The sequence below is a fragment of the Carcharodon carcharias genome, chromosome 1 (genome assembly GCF_017639515.1).
Source record: "Carcharodon carcharias isolate sCarCar2 chromosome 1, sCarCar2.pri, whole genome shotgun sequence".
NCBI lineage: Eukaryota > Metazoa > Chordata > Chondrichthyes > Lamniformes > Lamnidae > Carcharodon > Carcharodon carcharias.
This window is the reverse complement of record NC_054467.1, coordinates 107,304,928-107,322,311: the sequence shown is the minus strand read 5'-3', so window position 1 is coordinate 107,322,311 and position 17,384 is coordinate 107,304,928. Positions and strand designations below refer to the sequence as shown.

The window sequence follows — 17,384 nt, the reverse complement described above, 5'->3', positions numbered from 1 at the left end:
AGCAGATTCAGCTGTGGTTTTCAAAGGGAATTGGATAAGTGCCTGAAGAGGAACATTTTCAGGGCTACGGAGAAAGGGCTAGGGAATGAGATTAGCTGACTTGCTCTTGTAGAGGGCCAGCACGGACACAATGGGCCAATTGACCTCCTTCTGTGCTGTAACCATTCTATGGTAACGCATTGTCAGTAACCTCTATGCAATTGACAGTATTGCTGTGACAGGATAAGCCCAAAGTTTGAATGTTTAATTAATGCTGGGTCATTGTCCTGAAACATTAACTTTGTTTCTCTTTGTTGCTGCCTGACTGGTATTTTCTATTTTTATTTCACTATTCCAGTGTTTTGATGAAGGGTCATCAACCTGAAATGTTGGATGGGATTTTCCGGTCCCACCCACCACTGGAATCGTCATGGGGGGATGGAAAATTTGACAGAAAGGTCCATTGACTTCAGGCAGGAATTTCCAGTCTCGCTTGACGCTGCCTCACCTACCGAGGATTTTCAGCATTTTCTGTTTTATTCCAGTATTTTATCTTTTTGTTTCAGATTTCCCGCAACCGTGGTATTTTGTTTTTGTTTAACTGTGAAGTCAGGTCAACTCTTCCTGTAGTCTGGGCCCATCCCAACTTCAGTCAGCTGTGTTCCCTGTGCTGCTTTTCCTTTTCAAAGTCAGATAGTGGCTTGGTTTGATCTCTTTGCTGACTCCCCACAATGCCTAGCCCCAGTCAGGGCCATGGGAATACCTCTTCGATGAGTGAGGTGCTGTATCCTGAGGGATTTGAGTGACAGAGAAAACAAACCAATTTATACACGAGATGGGGTAGATTTTAAGTATTGGACATTCATGTTAATCGGCCTATTTTGAGGGCAGGACATCATGAACATTAAGCAACGGGCTGCCAGTAGAAAATGAGCATCCCAGGTCCACCTGCCATCTCTTTGGCCATTGCAATATCAGCTAGCAGAGCCTTGGAGTGGAAAGAGATAGATGTCGGACGTAGGAGTTGATTGGAGTACAGGAGGTTCTCGACAGTATAGTGCTATCACCCTCAGGAGATTTTAGTGCGATTAGTTTACACTGGCAGTTTCCATCCTAAATGTGGTGGTAATGTCCCAGTTTTACATTTCCAAGTTCCTTGGAGATGGGAGGAATCTGGTAGAGATATCAGCAGCCTAAAGGTAAAATATGTTGGAGATGAGAGTAGAGGCCAGATCAAGGAAAGGAATAAGAGTAGCACAAAAAGTCAGGGAACAGATAAAGTTATAAAATAACTGTTAAAAGTAAAGCGAGAGACATGACTGATTAAAAACAAATTAAATTGCCTGTACTGCAATGTGCACAGCATCCAAAATAAAGTGGGAGAAATGGAGATTAGGAGAGGAACCAGATGTGATAGAGCTAACAAAAATATGGCTGCATTCAGAACAAGATTGGCAGTTAAACATTGCAGGATATAATATGTACATAGAAAGGTTAAGGAAGGAGAAAAGGCTGGGGTGGCTATACTAATTACAGTTAATATAATGGCAATAGGAAAAAAAATATATAACTAACATTAATGAAAACATCCTCTTCACGTTTGCACTATTAAACAACTTCATAATTTTAAAGACCTCTCGGTCACTTCTCAGCCTTTTTTTTAACTAAAGAGCCGAGCCTGTTCTTTGCTAAAAACTTTAACATCATAGTTCTGATATTATCCTTGTAAATCTTTTTTACACTTCCCCCAGTGCTTCTGTATCCTTCTTGTAATATGGAGACCAGATTGTGCATAGTACTCTTTAGTATACCAATGTTCTTAATAAGCTTAATATAACTTGTTTATTTTTAATTCCTATACCTCTAGAAATGAACCCCAATGTTGTGTTTGTACTTTCCATGGTTTTGGTAACCCTGCATTGCAAATTTTAACAATCTGTGAATCTGTACAAATACACAATATATATATTCATAATATATTCAAATAGATCCAAAATCCATATGGATTGAGATTAAGGATAAGCAGATCATGCTAATCAGCCTATACTACAAAACACCCAACAGTGAAAGGAATGTGGAGGGACAAAAAGGTAGGCAAATGTATGAAATTGAAAAAAGACACGGGCAGAACTTAACACTCCCCTGCTAGCACGTTTGAAGTCCAGGAGACTGGTAAAATGGAGAATGTGGTCTGCCAACCACCAACCCACCCGCCCCCGATCTGTCCCCCGTTTTACAGGAAGCGGCAGAGGCATTGGGTGGCCCACCCATCCTTGGGCCTATTGAGGTCTTTAAGTGGCCAATTAATGGCCACTTAAATGCGTCATCTTGCCCCTGCTGCTATTTTACCTGCTACATGGAGAGGCCCACACCAGATTGGAAGCCCAGCAGCTTTTACAGCGCGGGGTGGTATCGGGCAAGGGAACAGGGACCTCCTTTGGGGGGTTCCCTGTGCCAATCAGAGGCACCCCCCACCAAGGTCATACCCATCTTAAACCCTCCCCCCGGCTTCTCAAACCCGGTCCCCAACCACCTCAATCCCCTGGCTGGGGCATGCTGCCGATACCTCCATCATGGGAGGTTTCACCTATCCCCAAATAAACCGGCAAGAGGAGGTGAAGAAATGGGGAAAAGGATTACAGTTCTATGATGAATCCTGGACTCCTTTCTTACCAAGTACATAAGAAAGGAATCATTGTTGGATCTGGTAGTGAGCTAGGCTAATGAACCAGAACAGCAAGAGAAGTAGGCATGGCAATAGCAGCATCATAAGGTTTAAAATAATGACAGAGAGAGACATAAGTAAGACAAAGACCAAAGTAATAATTAGGGAAAACATTATGAGTGGATGAGGATAAAACTAAGGAAGGCAAACAGGAAAATCATTATTGATCAAGAAAAAGGTAGAGCAGCAGGGGGAAATATTTAATGAGATGATCAATGGAGTTCAGGGGAAGTATATCCCATTAAGAAACCAGAACAAACTAGCCAATAATGAGACATATTGGAAAGTTTTGCTATTTTTAAACTTCTGGGTGGGTACTCCATTTTTCTTTACCTTCAATCTTCAACACTGTCTACTTGGAAGCCCTCACATCTCCAGTGCAGCTTCCCTTTAAGAGGTACAGACTGCCTTTAAGAGCTGGAGGCAAGTTGGAACATGTGTTAGCTTCACATGCTATTAGCACCACCCCTCCCCCTGCCCCCTCCACATTGTGCAAGCAGCCATTAGTATCTGCTTCTGGGTTCTCAGGCCAATGAGAGAGGGCGAGAGGTGTGACGTATGGGATCTGTCAAAGAAATTATTTCAAACTAAAGGGATCCAGGGTATGGGTTGCAATGGCTCACCTGCACTTGGATTTTAGAGGGTGCAGAAACCAAAGAAATGGAGAGGAAACTTTGATGGCCACTGGCAATGCCTGGTCCACTGGGAAGGTGGTCGTGTTCCAGGAGGCCGCAGATGTCAGCAATGACTTGCCATGAGAACTTGAGCCTCCTGAGGCAATGGTGCTCATGTGAGAGCTGATCCTCTGTCTGTAGACCCTTTGTTGGGGGTCTTGCCACCTTGGAGCTGGATCTCTGTGCCCATCCCCTTTGTCCTGTCAAGGGGAGTGACCTCCTTTGGGGATTCCCCTGTGCCTATCGAAGACATCCTCCCCAATGATCATATCCCTCTTTTAACCCACCGCCTCTGTCCTCGCAAAGCCAGTTCCCCCTCAGCCCTCCCCCAACTCCCATTATTGGGGTCTGCCAGCCAGGCTCTGTTGATACCTCAGATTTATCTTGAAGACCAGCTCCATAACCTTCTCTTTTTCGGGGATTGGCTAACAGTGCTCTAAGGCAGGACTTCCTCCCAAATGGGGCCAGACGTCACACTCTGAAACAATTAAGGCTGCTCCCAGCATAAAATGGCTGAGTCAGCCAGCTTTTGGGTGGACTAGTTGACAACTGACTTCTCAGTCAGGGTGGGCAGGGCCAATGGCATCCCAAAAAATTCAGCCCAATGTCACTTTTGGGCGATTTAATTCCCTGCACTCATCCAAACCTGCCTCCCCTTGTTGGGGAAAACTCCCCCTGTATGTATTTAACAGTTAACAAAGTGTCAGCAGTGCATGTCTGAATTTTTGATTCGTGTAGATGGCAGGCAAAGCTTTCAATGGCAGCTAATACCTGTACTGTACTAATACCTGTACTAATAACCCCTCCTCCCCCCACCGCCCAACTGTTTCTAATGCTTACAATGAGTTTGTTTGAAGCAATGTAGGAGGTCGAGATGGAGAGGTCAGCAGTGGGGAAGGTGGGGGATTTGATGCCACAGGGAAGACAGGGTTACATCTGCCATCAGAGTGCAGGTATTTGGCAAAGCCCAGTCTGCATTTGGACCCCAATGTACAGGAGACTGCCTCTAATGAGAGGTCCATACCTGAAGGTCTTTCCTCTTATATGCTTGACTGACCTGCTGTTTCTGTTTTTATTTCAGATTTCCAGCATTTGCAATTTTGTTTTACTTGTACCAATATTATTTGTTTTAGCTCAGAAAGAATTTTACCCTCTGATTCTTGAAATGAGTTTCTTCCCTCTGCAGCCTAATCACACTGGGACCTTTATCTAATCTGAACTTGGAGGATAAACTTCACCTATTTACTTTTCCAGCTCTGCAGTATAAACTGCACCATGTCACGTTCTCTCTGTCTCCTCAGATTTGTTAGCTGCCTGGTGGTAGCAGTCCCTTCATTAGGAAGGTGAACTTTATTGCCCAGCCCTTTCCATTCACTGGGGATTTCTAACAGGTGTTGGCTGATGTCAGGGGGGAATCAGAACAGAATAAACAACCAATTAGAATCAGCATCGCCAGCAATAGCAGGCAAAGCCATTTTCTGAGGGTGGATCACAATGCACTAAGGCCTGTTCAGAAACCTATCAGGTGTAGTAAACACCTGCAGAACAGAAAGAACCTCACCTGTTGCTGCATTGCCATGATTTTACTCAGTAGCAGGCAGTACCTATACCTACGCTCTATTAGCTTCAGTGAAAGGAGGAGGGGAAAGAATCTAGTATCGGCTCAGCTTACAGGCTGGCCTTCAATGAAAATTTTGTAATCCAAGTTAAATATTAACTAGTCACTTCAACATTTTGTTTTCCATTACACTCATCGGCAAAAGCAGGAGCAGCCTCACAGACGACAATGGTAAGTTTGTTTTCCTTTTAATCAAAATGTTTAATTTCTGGTCATATTTGTTTTTATTGCAAGTGTTCTGATGACCTTCGATATAGTGCATGCATACAGCAGAAGATTTTACAAGAAATATGAAGCTAAAGGTGGAGAAGCTGTGAACAATAACCGCACTATAATCCAAAAAGGCCAGAGCTTTTGGCTTTTCCTTAGCCTTTCTCAAGGTTCAGAAAAGCACTTTTTTTTTCCACTGGTATTTTCAAGTAAGAAGAGCACCATTGTAAAGTTTATAGGATCTTGCCCAAAATATTTGGTAAGCACGTATGAAAATAGTTCAGCAAAGCCCTCACTGAGGAAATGCATTATGTAGCTTGGCTGTTATTTCAAACCCATCTACCTCCTTCCTCCCAAGCATTATCAGCTCTTTAGAGTTTAGCTATTCTTCTCATAAACACCAACTGAATCACAATTTAATACACTCTCATAGTAATGCAATAAACATCAAACCCAACAACAGTTATTATTACATTGGTTTTCCATTAGCAATTGTATTCTTTACCCAGTTTTGTTCCCCTTTTCTTACTCTTCTCCTCAAGTTACTGGTTTACACTGGGTGTGACTCCGCAGTCACCAGCAGCCCTCCAGGACTTTATCCAAGTGGCTATTCTAGGTGGCAGTAAATATTGGTGTAAAAGCAAAATACTGTGGATGCTGGAAATCTGAAACAAAAACAAAAATTGCTGGAAAAACTCAGCAGGTCTGACAACATCTGTAGAGAGAAAGACAGTTAACATTTTGAGTCCGTATGACTCCCCTTCAGAACTAAAGAGAAGTAAAAATGTGGTGAAATATATACTGTTTAAGGGGGGTGGGACAGATGAAGCTGGATAAAAGGCCAGTGATAGGGGGAAGCAAAGGAGAGATTGCAAAAGATGTCATAAGCAAAAGGTCAAAGGGGTGTTGACGGTGGTGATACTGGCTAAATATTGGCAGGCTTTTTGACCACTAGCAGGATCACTTTCAACCCTGAATCTGTCCTCAACTGATTTCCACATATACTTCCAGTAGGAATTACTAAGTAGCGATCGGGGGCAGGAGCTGTGGATAATTTGTTTTCCATCACCCGCCCTGGGGACATTGGTGCCAGAGTGCCTCCCCACCCCTACACAATGCCAGCTGAGACCTGCTAGGTAACCACAGACTGATGGTAGGACTATTTTGTTCTGTATGACCAAGTACCTCAGTACAAGGTGAAGTTACCACAAACACAGAGGGAAGGACGGGGGTTGAATTTTTATTTGTTTGTGACAAATCCATCCAACTTCCTGTAGGCTATGTCGACCTCTCAGAAATATCTTTTAAAAGTCATAGCTGTTAAAATTGATTTTTAAAAAAGTGAGATTTCTCAATCATAAGTACAAACCACACCAGAAACATAAACATGATTATAAGCAGAAAGCTGCATCAGTCACATAGACCACAGGGGTAATTAGGTGACATTAATGTGTTCTCTGTTCTGATTTTTCTTTCCCTCTTTTTCTCCTTTTTTTATGCCATTCTCTTTGCCTTTTCACAGCCTTTGTAGGTGCACAATTTACAATAGAAATGAAAATCTTCACATTAGAAGTGTAGCTCCATACACTTTTGTAATAGAGGACTTTGAGTATAGCTATAAATGCTGGAATATCCTGGTCTCCAAAGTACCTGTCACTTTTTGTCACTCTCCAAGACCAAGAGGTCAGGAATTTTCAACAGAGTGCAGAAACGCAAGAGGTCACCATCCTCTGGCAGGAGGATAGAAATACACTGCCTCCTGTATGGTCACTTGGCTAGCCAAATAAAAATTAACAGCTAATGGGATAAGCATATCAAACAGAACCAAACAAGAGGTTTATGCACCATGCTCTAACCATCTCATAAAGAATTCCACAGAAGCGCAGAGACATTTGAGGAAGTATTTTTAAAAGGTAGCGTCTTCATGAAAAGTTGTTTAGGAAGTCTTCTATTCAAGGTGTGAGAACAGCCAAATGTAGTAATGATGAAGTGGTTCAATTTGACATAATTTACATCATTGCTTTGTGTGTTTGTAAACAAGTCAAACAAAAAAGCTTTGACAAACACTTCCTCAGCAGTACCGTATCTAATGAGGCCTGTGTCTTATCTGTCCATCTTTCTTTAGATACTGGCATCAGTCAATATAAATCTAGCAGCAGGGGCTTGGGTGAATTAAGAAACAAGTGGGAAATGCATAAAACGTTTCAGTATGTTTGGGGTTGAAAATGAAGGGGCTCAGAACCAGCCACTGTAGTCCCTTATTGATTTCCCTCTTAGTCTCTTTCATTTTGATTTTAACCCCACTTTACCTACCGACGATTTCCCAGCCAAGAGTGCTTGTGTCTGACCTGACCCCAGATCCTCTGCAGTTAATCTGACAGTGAAGAAAGAAGTAGTGGCCAGAGTCCCTCCCATTCCCTCACCTTTTTTCTTTCTTTTTCCTCCACCTGTCAAGAGGTGCTGAACATTTCTCAACCTTAATGACACTTGTCACAATAGCAACTAACTATGTGAGGAATTGCGGATGTGAACCTGTGCCCTCTGCGCAATGTACTTTGTCACTGAACTGCCTTTCATTAACAGTAATATAATCATACCCTTTGCTTTTACACCACCGCCCATGAGATATTCTAGATCCTGAATTCCAACCTGACATTGATCCTATTTATACTCACACATGACTGACTTGAATTATTGATTTAACCTCCAGTGAAGTGACATCATCTAATTTTAATCAGACCAGATGAAGATGAAGATCTGGTTTCTGATTTAAAATTATAGATATTTGTTAAAATAATTGATCCAAGAAAGAATCCTCACTGATATACAGGGCCGGGGAGAGAAATCATGGGCCCTAGTGCTTCTCCTGTCTCTGGGCCCCTTTTCATTTCCACTCCCCCACACACACACCCTCAGCAATACCAGCCTTTAAAATCCTCCTCACATCCTTCAGGTGCCCAGAATTGGGAACCATAGTCACAGTAGGGTCAAACTGTTACATATACTTTAGCAAAACTTCTTGGCTTTGGTACTTGGTGCCTTTATTTATAAAGCCCATCGAAAGCTCAGGTTTCATTATGATACACTTCACGACTACGGCTTTGTCAGACAATTACAAAGAACTTGGTCATTCATATTATGCAACCATCTCAGCTTCTTTGAACCTGGCCCTATGCAAATTCCAGACAGCAACATCTAAAAGACTTGAACCGCATAAGCACTGCAAACAACAATCCCATGTATAAATGAGAATATCTTCAACTAACAGAGACATATTCTATTGGCAAATGACCCGTGGTTTCACTTCTAAGTTTAAAAATGGCAAAACTTTCCAATAAATTAGCACTAACCAATTCAACTACAATGATGTGTTATTTCTATCCACACAAGTGGGTTTTGTTAACAGAAAAATTACACTTTGCATTGAGTACTAAATATTTTCTCATTTCAAATTGAAACTAACCACACTTACAAATGCCCACCATGGAGCCTATATTGCCATGTGTGTGAATAGGCTTTTCAGGAGGGTGGAGTGGGAGAAGGTGAGGGTGTGTCTGTCCGCACCAAGCAGCATGCGTGTGTGCCCAACTCACTCCCTGTCTCAGGGTTCTCTCTCGCTTACACTCACTCATTCTACAATGTTGAATTTCCTGATTTAGTCAAAGAACATTTAAGCAGAAACTAAATTATCATCTAATACATTTGCACATTTAATGTTGTTCTCTATTTCACTGTGCTGCAAATTTATATGTTTAACCAGAACAGCCGCTGACTTACAAAGAATATCTATTTAAGACTAACAGCCTTTATGGTGGAAGTGAAGAGAAAATCTGTGTTTGAACATACCATCGCCTCACAAACTTGCCATAGGTTTTAGTGTAGCCTTTTTATAGATACAGAAGTGTTTCTCGGTACACTGTGGATGAACCTATTTGCCAACATATTCTTCTCTTCAGTGCTTCAAAGAAATTCCTCCAGGGCATCTCAATCCTTGTACCACAAGCTTTCCTTTGCTCTCACTGAACTTTAAAACCTTTGGGCTCCTAAATTCCTGAAGGTCTGCTCCACAGGTGAAAATGCAGCAGAGTGAAATCGCCATTCATCTTAACCTGAAGCTAAAGAATCTCAACCCTTATCACAGGGATGGGGTCATTCACAGCCAGGTTGGGCACATCATGTCTTCAAAGCCACTTCAGTGCTGCCTACCCTAATCCGCCTGCAAGATGGCAGATAGGCCCAATACTGCTCTACTAGAGCAAGCTCAATGCCCATCTCAGTCCTAAAGAAAAAACAGATTAAAGGTTATTTAGTTGGAAGGGAAACCATGTACCAGAAGTAATTAACCTCAATCTGCATGAGATCTGTCTGAACACCTCAATGGCCTGGCGAGTTCTGATAAGGGTACCAATGGCGTAATCTGCAGAAAGGCCCTGGAAAACTCCCAGACATGCCACTCTCATGTGGGGGCATGGTGCCCTCCTGCCCCTGGATTTAAAGGACCAATGCAAAAGGGGCAGAATCCTGGCACAATTAGTTTCCATCCCATGTTGCTGCCGTCCATTCCCCACCTCTCCCAGCTGGTAGAAATCAGGCTTTCCATCCCCATGGGTCTTTGATGTATAAAAAATTTAAGCAATGCAACAAGAGTAGTTGAAACAAACTCTTAAATTTAAACATGAAGAAATCCATTTATAATGAGTTGTCCATTTATTGTTTCAACTTTATTCAAATTCAGCAACTCAGCTGGGGCAGATTCACAGCATTGAACCTATCAACCTTTTCAAGTTATTGATTGCAAATTGCAAATTTTCTCCATCCATTTCCCCTAATACTCTTGCAGAATGTCTTTTTATTCTGTGAGATGTTGCTAGGAGACACTTACCCTTGAAGTGACAACAATGACATACTCAAGTATTCTGGGGCCTTGTTCCAAGATGACAGATCGTAAGATCATAGATGTTACAGTGTAGAAAAAGAACATTCAGCCCACTGGTTGTGTACCAAACTGATCTACTCTGAACTGTTTGCGTGCTCCAGATTTACATGTGCCAATTATTAAGTATTGCTGAGAAAAGACATTTTGTTGAAGCTTTTTGTCTTGCACTCATCAGGACAATCACAAGAATATCAATCTCAGGGGAGGCAACAACTTTATACTTGCTGGACTTGTGTAAGAGCGATGAGCTGCCGTGTGATATATCGTCCTCATGGCTTGCTGCATATGCGTTTGTATGGGCTGCTCAAAACACACAAAAGTGATGTCCCTTTACGCCCTATCTTATCCATGACCAGGTCTGCACAGCATGAATTGACCAAATAGTTGGGCAAATTGTTACAACCAGTTTTGAACAAGTTTTCCAGATGCACAGTGAAGGATTCCTTCACATTGCAAAGATCATACAGGACTTGTATATCAAAGAACAAAAGAACAAAGAAAAGTACAGCACAGGAACTGGCCCTTCAGCCCTCCAAGCCTGCGCTGATCATATTGCCCGTCAACTAAAACATTTTTCACTTCCGGTGTCCGTATCCCTCTATTCCCTTCCTATTGTCAAGCTTCCTCTTAAACACCACTATCGTACCTGCTTCCACCACCTCCTCTGGCAGCGAATTCCAGACACTCACTACCCTCTGTGTAAAAAAACTTGCCCCACACATCTCCTCTATAGTTTTCTCCTCTCACCTTAAATCTACGTCCCCTAGTAATTGACTCTTCCACCCTGGGAAAAAGCAATGCTGTGTCCATGTGCTTATTTGACATTACTAGGCTATTCACCAATGTTCCACTTAAGGAAGCCATAGATATTTGCGCTACAGCGCAATATAGCACTATATCATGGCGATCTAGACCCGCCACCATTGTGGCAACTCGTGCAGTTGAGTTCAGTTTTAATGACACCATGTGTGCCCAAATAGATGGTGTTGCAATGGGATCCCCCCCTAGGCCCAGCTCTCGCAAACATCTTTGTTGGGTTCCATGAGAAACGTGGATGGAATGACACCTAACCTCCGACCCCTAGCATATTTCTAATATGTGGATGATAAGTTCGCTATATTTAACTCCACAGCAGCATGTAGTAATTTCATTGCGTCTTAATGGGCTCCATCCTATGTTCAAATTTACCTTTGGAATGGAGTAGTCAAATGAACTCCCTTTCCTTGACGTACTAGTTGAGAAATCGGCCAGAGGGTTCTCTACCATGGTCTATCACAAGCCTATCTTCACTGGTAAATACATACATTGAGATTCTTATAGTTCCACACTCAACAAAATTGGCCTTATTGGCATCCTCGTAAATAGGGCCTGAACCGTTTGCTCACCATGCAAGCTTGGCATCTTATGGGATAATGACTACCCTTATTAGATCATTTTGTGCTGCATGATGAACAGGCCTAAGGCTGTCACTTTTGGCCCTGAAAAGTGCCTAGTCTATCCCAGATTATCCTGGAAGGGCAAGGTGTCTTGGAAATTTGATCAATAAGTGAAACTAGCTGTTTCACGCTGCCACTATGCAGTAGCAACATGAGTGGTATTCACCACTAACAGAATGCTGCCATCAAGCCAAAAAGATGTTCTGCCTATCTCACAAATGAATAATGTGGTATATGAATTTCCGTGCCAGTGTGATGCTAGGTATGTAGGCAATACATCCCAAAGAATGGCAGATAGTATCAAATAACATGTCCCACTGTTCACAATGGGCAAGGCACAGAACGTACCCAATCAGCCCATGCTTGCAAAACTCAAAACATGGTGTCCAACATTAGATGTGATTCCAGAATTGGACAACATTTGCTAAATAATCCTCAGTGTGCTAAAAATTACTCTGACAATCAATTTAAGATTGTCAGTTGGGCTTGCAGTATGGCACATTTGTGTGTACTGTATGCTACATATATTAGTACACCGGGCCCTGCTCTTTGCAGACAGAAAGAACATGTACACAGATTGCATCTGTTTTAGCTGTTCAAAATAAGTGATAGCTATTCGCTGGTTCATTCCTCAGGGCAATGTCTTGACCAATCAGAGTCAAGCTGCCTGGTTTAAATTTCAAACAAGGCTTGGCAGTTAACTGTCAATTGCCATTAACTGGTGCTTCCTCTATGGCAACGCCTCTACCAGAGTCCACTTGCCAACCAATCAGCACTGTCTTCTCATACAGTATAAAGTTGTTGCTTCCCCTGATATTGATATTCTTGCAATTGTCCTGAGGAGTGCAAGACAAAAAGCTTTGACAAAATATCTTTTTCCAGCAATACTGAAGTTGTGCATTATTTTCTTCCTGCCCATTACTCCACAGTGCACATCTGGGATGATTCTGTTCTAGCTTTCAATTGCAGTCCCGCTGCTCTTTACAAATGCTGTCATCACCCCCTTCGTCAAAAAAACCAACCTTTGACTTGTATCCTTGCAAATTACCCTCCATTTCTTCACTTCCCTCTCCAAACTTCTTGAATGTGATATCGCCTCCCAAATCCTTGGCCATATTTCCAGCAGCTCCATGTTTATATCCCTCGAATTTCTGCCTTTACTGTAACACTGAAACAACTTATCAAAGTCACAAATACGTTGTAAGCTGGGTCCCTAGAATTCATTGGCCCATCTAGGCCGGTTACTGCAGCAAGTCAACACAGTTCAGTGGCAAGAGAATGTTGAATCTACTGCAGCTCTAGCTCAGTTTAGGGGACCTAGCATTTCTTTGCTATTGGTTATAAAAACTGAGTTTAACATCCCACCCATCCTTGAATATAACGCACCAACAAATCTCCACTAGGAACAGGTTACTTGCCTGCAGTCCAAGCAATGATGGAAGGTGCAGAAGTGAACAAAGAAAATAAACTTTTCAATTTGACCAAAATAAAAATGGGGGAATAAAGTAAGCATGTATTTCTGCAACACTAGGGCTGCAATAACGTAAAAACTCCAACTTCCAAAATGTGCAGTTGTGTGCTTTATCTCTGTAAAACATCTCTGGTTACATTAGAAAACTAGTAATATATGAGATTTGATATGATTAAAATATCATAATGCTTAGAGAACCGCACAACAAGATATTTATGTGAGAAAGGTCTCTGGGGAGAAGTAACTTCTAATAATGCAAAGCATATTAGAAGATCTATTGCTATGCATTGCAAAACTCGTACCTGAAAATGTTCACAGCTGATACAGTCTTTGCAGTGTTATCGTTGGAACTTGCTCTATGCCTGGCTTCCACTCACTGCTCTTGTCTGTGGTTCTGAAGGTGCGATGGCTGAAAGCCACCTGGCATTAGCTATGGTATCCAGGCACAGTCGATATCAGAAATACAGTTAAAGACACAATAAGCAGGAGTTAGGCATGGAGTAATTTTCAACCACAACACCTTAAATGCAGAAAACAGCAGGACATTCCACAATAAAGAGAAACATTCTACAGTATTCTCCTGGGCCTTGGAATCATGGTGCAGTACGGACCAGATTCATAAAATTTAGTCCAAACAACTAGTATTTCATACTGTCCTGTAAGTTAACTGGGAGAATAGCTAATCAGAGACTGGCATGTGATTCTTGACATCATACATTGAATCATTTTCGTATATTCCATCTCTCCCAGCTCAGTTATTCCATTTGTAACTTGGTTACACTTGTGCAAACAATGCAAAATATTTTGTGTAACCTGATCGAGTGATGTCATTATCAAATGAAGGGAAGGGTAAAATTCCAAGAAGTATGAGTAATGGGAAACAAAGCAGCAGGTTAGCGTGTGGGGGGGTGGGTGAATTCAACTTCATGGAAAATTATGAAAAAACTGAAAAGAAAGGAGAGCTCAGGAGAGGCTATTAAAGTCCCTAGAACACAAAATAGGACAGAGTGTTTGGAAAGGGCTAAGAATCTAACTTCAAGCACATCCGATAAAGGGACGACAATGAGAAAGGGGACGGGAAATACAGAACTGAAGGTGTTGTATCTGAATGCACGCAGTATATGAAATAAGGTAAATGAGCTTGTGGCGCAGATGTGGTGGGCATCACGGAGACATGGCTGCAAGGGGATCAGGACTGGGAGCTAAATATCCAAGGATATTCATCCTATCGAAAAGATAGGCAGGTTGGCAGGGGGGTGGGGTTGCTTTGTTAGTAAGAAATGAAATTAAATCGATAGCAAGAAATGACCTATGGTCAGATGATGTAGAATCTGTGTGGGTAGAGTTGAGGAACTGCAAAGGTAAAATAACCATAATGGGAGTTATGCCTCCGAACAGTAGTCAGCATGATACACCAGGAGATAGAAAAGGCATGTAAGAAAGGCAAGGTTACAGTGATCATTGGGGATTTCAATATGCAGGTAGATTGGGAAAATCAGGTTGGTAGTGGATCCCAAAAAAAGGAATTTGTGGAATGTATATGAGATGGCTTTTTGGAGCAGCTTGTGGTGCAGCCCACTAGGGAACAGGCAATTCTAGATTTAGTGATGTGTAATGAGGCAGATTTGATAAGGGAGCTTAAGGTGAAGGAACCCTTAGGAGGAAGTGACCATAATATGATAGAATTTAACCTGCAATTAGAGAGGAAAAAGCTGGAATCAGATGTAACGGTATTACAGTTGAATAAAGGCAACTACAGAGGCATGAGGGAGGAGCTGGCCAGAATTGACTGGGAGATGAGCCAAGCAAGAAAGACAGTGGAACAGCAATGGCAGGAGTTTCTGGCAGTAATTTGGGAGACACAGCAAAAATTCATGCCTAGGAAAAAGAAACATACTAAAGGGAGGATGAGGTAACCATGGCTGACAAGGGAAGTCAGGGACAGCGTAAAAGCTAAAGAGAAAGCATACAATGCGGGGAAGAGCAGTGGGAAGCCAGGGGATTGGGAAGCCTACAAAGACCAACAGAGGACAACTAAAAAAGAAATAAGGAGGGAGAAGATTAAATAGGAGGGTAAACTAGCCAGTAATATAAAAGAAGATTGCAAGAGTTTTTTAGATATATAAAGGGTAAGAGAGAGGCAAAAGTGGACATTGGGCTGCTGGAAAGTGACGCTGGAGAAGTAATAGTGGGGAACAAAGAAATGGCGGAGAAACTTTGCATCAGTCTTCACGGTGGAAGACACGAGTAACATCCCCAGAGTTCAAGAGAGTCGGGGGGCATAGGTGAGTATGGTGGCCATTACCAAGCAGAAGGTGCTAGGAAAACTGAAAGGTCTGAAGATGGATAAATCACCTGGACCAGATGGATTACACCCCAGAGTTCTGAAGGAGATAGCTGAAGAGATAGTGGAGGCATTAGTGGTGATCTTTCAGGAATCACTGGAGTCAGGGAGGGTCCCAGAGGACTGGAAAATCACTAATGTAACCCCCCTGTTTAAGAAGGGAGTGAGGCAAAAGATGGGAAATTACAGGCCGATTAGCTTGACCTCGGCTTTGGTAAGATTTTAGAGTCCTTTATTAAGGATGAGATTTCAGAATACTTGGAAGTGCATGGTAAAATTGGGCAAAGTCAGCATGGTTTCATCAAGGGGTGGTCATGCCTGACAAATCTGTTAGAATTCTTTGAGGAGGTAACTAGTAGGTTAGACAAAGGAGAGCCAATGGATGTTATCTACTTGGACTTCCAGAAGGCCTTTGACAAGGTGCCGCACAGGAGGCTGCTCAGTAAGATAAGAGCCCATGGTGTTAGAGGCAAGGTACTAGCATAGATAGAAGATTGGCTATTGGATGGACTATTTTCTAAATGGGGAGAGAATTCAGAAATCTGGAGTGCAAAAGGGCTTGGGAGTCCTAGTCCAGGATTCTCTTAAGGTTAACTTGCAGGTTGAGTTGGTAGTTAGGAAGGCAAATGCAATGTTGGCATTTATTTCGAGAGGACTAGAATATAAAAGCAGGGATGTGTTACTGAGGCTTTATAAGGCTCTGATCAGACCACATTTAGAATATTGTGAGCAATTTTGGGCCCCATATCTCAGAAAGGATGTTCTGGCCCTGGAGAGGGTCCAGAGGAGGTTCACGAGAACGATCCCAGGAATGAAAGGCTTAACAAATGAGGAATGTTTGAGGACTCTGGGTCTATACTCGATGGAGTTTAGAAGGATGGGGAGGGATCTGATTGAAACTTACAGAATACTGAAAGGTCTGGATAGAGTGGACATGGGGAAGATGTTTCCATTAGTAAGAGAGAGTAGGACCCGAGGGCACAGCCTTAGAGTAAAGGGAAGACCTTTTAGGACAGAGATGAGGAGAAACTTCTTTAGCCAGAAAGTGGTGAATCTATGGAATTCATTGCCACAGAAGGCTGTGAAGGCCAAGTCATTGAGTGTATTTAAGACCGAGATAGATAGGTCCTTGATTGGTAAGGGGATCAAAGGTTACGGGGAGAAGGTGGGAGAATGGGGTTGAGAAACTTATAAGCCATGATTGAATGGCGGAGCAGACTCTATGTGCCGAATGGCCTAATTTCTGCTCCTATGTCTTATGGTCTTATTATCCCAGCATATCACATGAATAGGCTTTGTTCAGACCAGACACATATATGTGAGCTAAGTTAAGCTTAAAAATCTTCTAAGTTGGCAGGTAATTAGATATAGTCCACGAGGGACCATAGGCAGAGAGAGAGAAGTGATTACATAGCTTGAGGGGCACCACTCCACATCAACCATGGAGCAAAGTAAGGAGGTAAGTCTCTGTGAACTACCACACCCAGTGTGGGAGTTGGACCCACACAGTTGCTATCATTATGCACCACCCTATAGCCATCTAGCCAACTGAGCTAACTGATCCAAACCAGTACACACGGACTTAGTATACTGATTTATTTATGAATCATGTTGTTAAAGGTAATTTATTTTTTAAAATTTCAATAAGTTTCAATTGTTTGATTTACTTTATCTTATGGAAAGTCAAATATTATAAATAAGGGTATCATGCAACTTAGTTGTATCAATAAAAGCTACGTAAATGAATACTCCTGCACTCTGTGACCTTGACATTTGCTCTGGGTGCTGTAAGAACATCCTATCCTGAAAACAGTTCATGTGAGATGCAGCGCCACCTCCTGTGAGGTAGCTGTCATTAGCTGTCATGGTTGTGATCCATGAAATTTGAAATGCTGCAAGATCCATTTTTCTTTCAGACTTTCTTTTTAGGATCAGATTAATGCTGTTCTCTGGAATAATTAATTTAAAAATAATCCCCCACCTGCCCTCCC

The 17,384-nt window shown here is 42.2% G+C and overlaps 1 protein-coding gene across 1 annotated transcript in view; it reads left to right on the top strand.

The window, feature by feature from the left end:
• Positions 1–5,111: 5,111 nt before the first annotated feature.
• The window catches only part of si:ch73-234b20.5 (uncharacterized protein LOC449923 homolog), a 49,579-nt gene continuing 37,306 nt past the window's right edge, over positions 5,112–17,384 (top strand). The window contains exon 1 of the mRNA XM_041194671.1: positions 5,112–5,167. Coding sequence (XP_041050605.1) covers positions 5,165–5,167 — 3 coding nt within the window. The 5' untranslated portion in view covers positions 5,112–5,164. The remainder of the gene's footprint in view (positions 5,168–17,384) is intronic.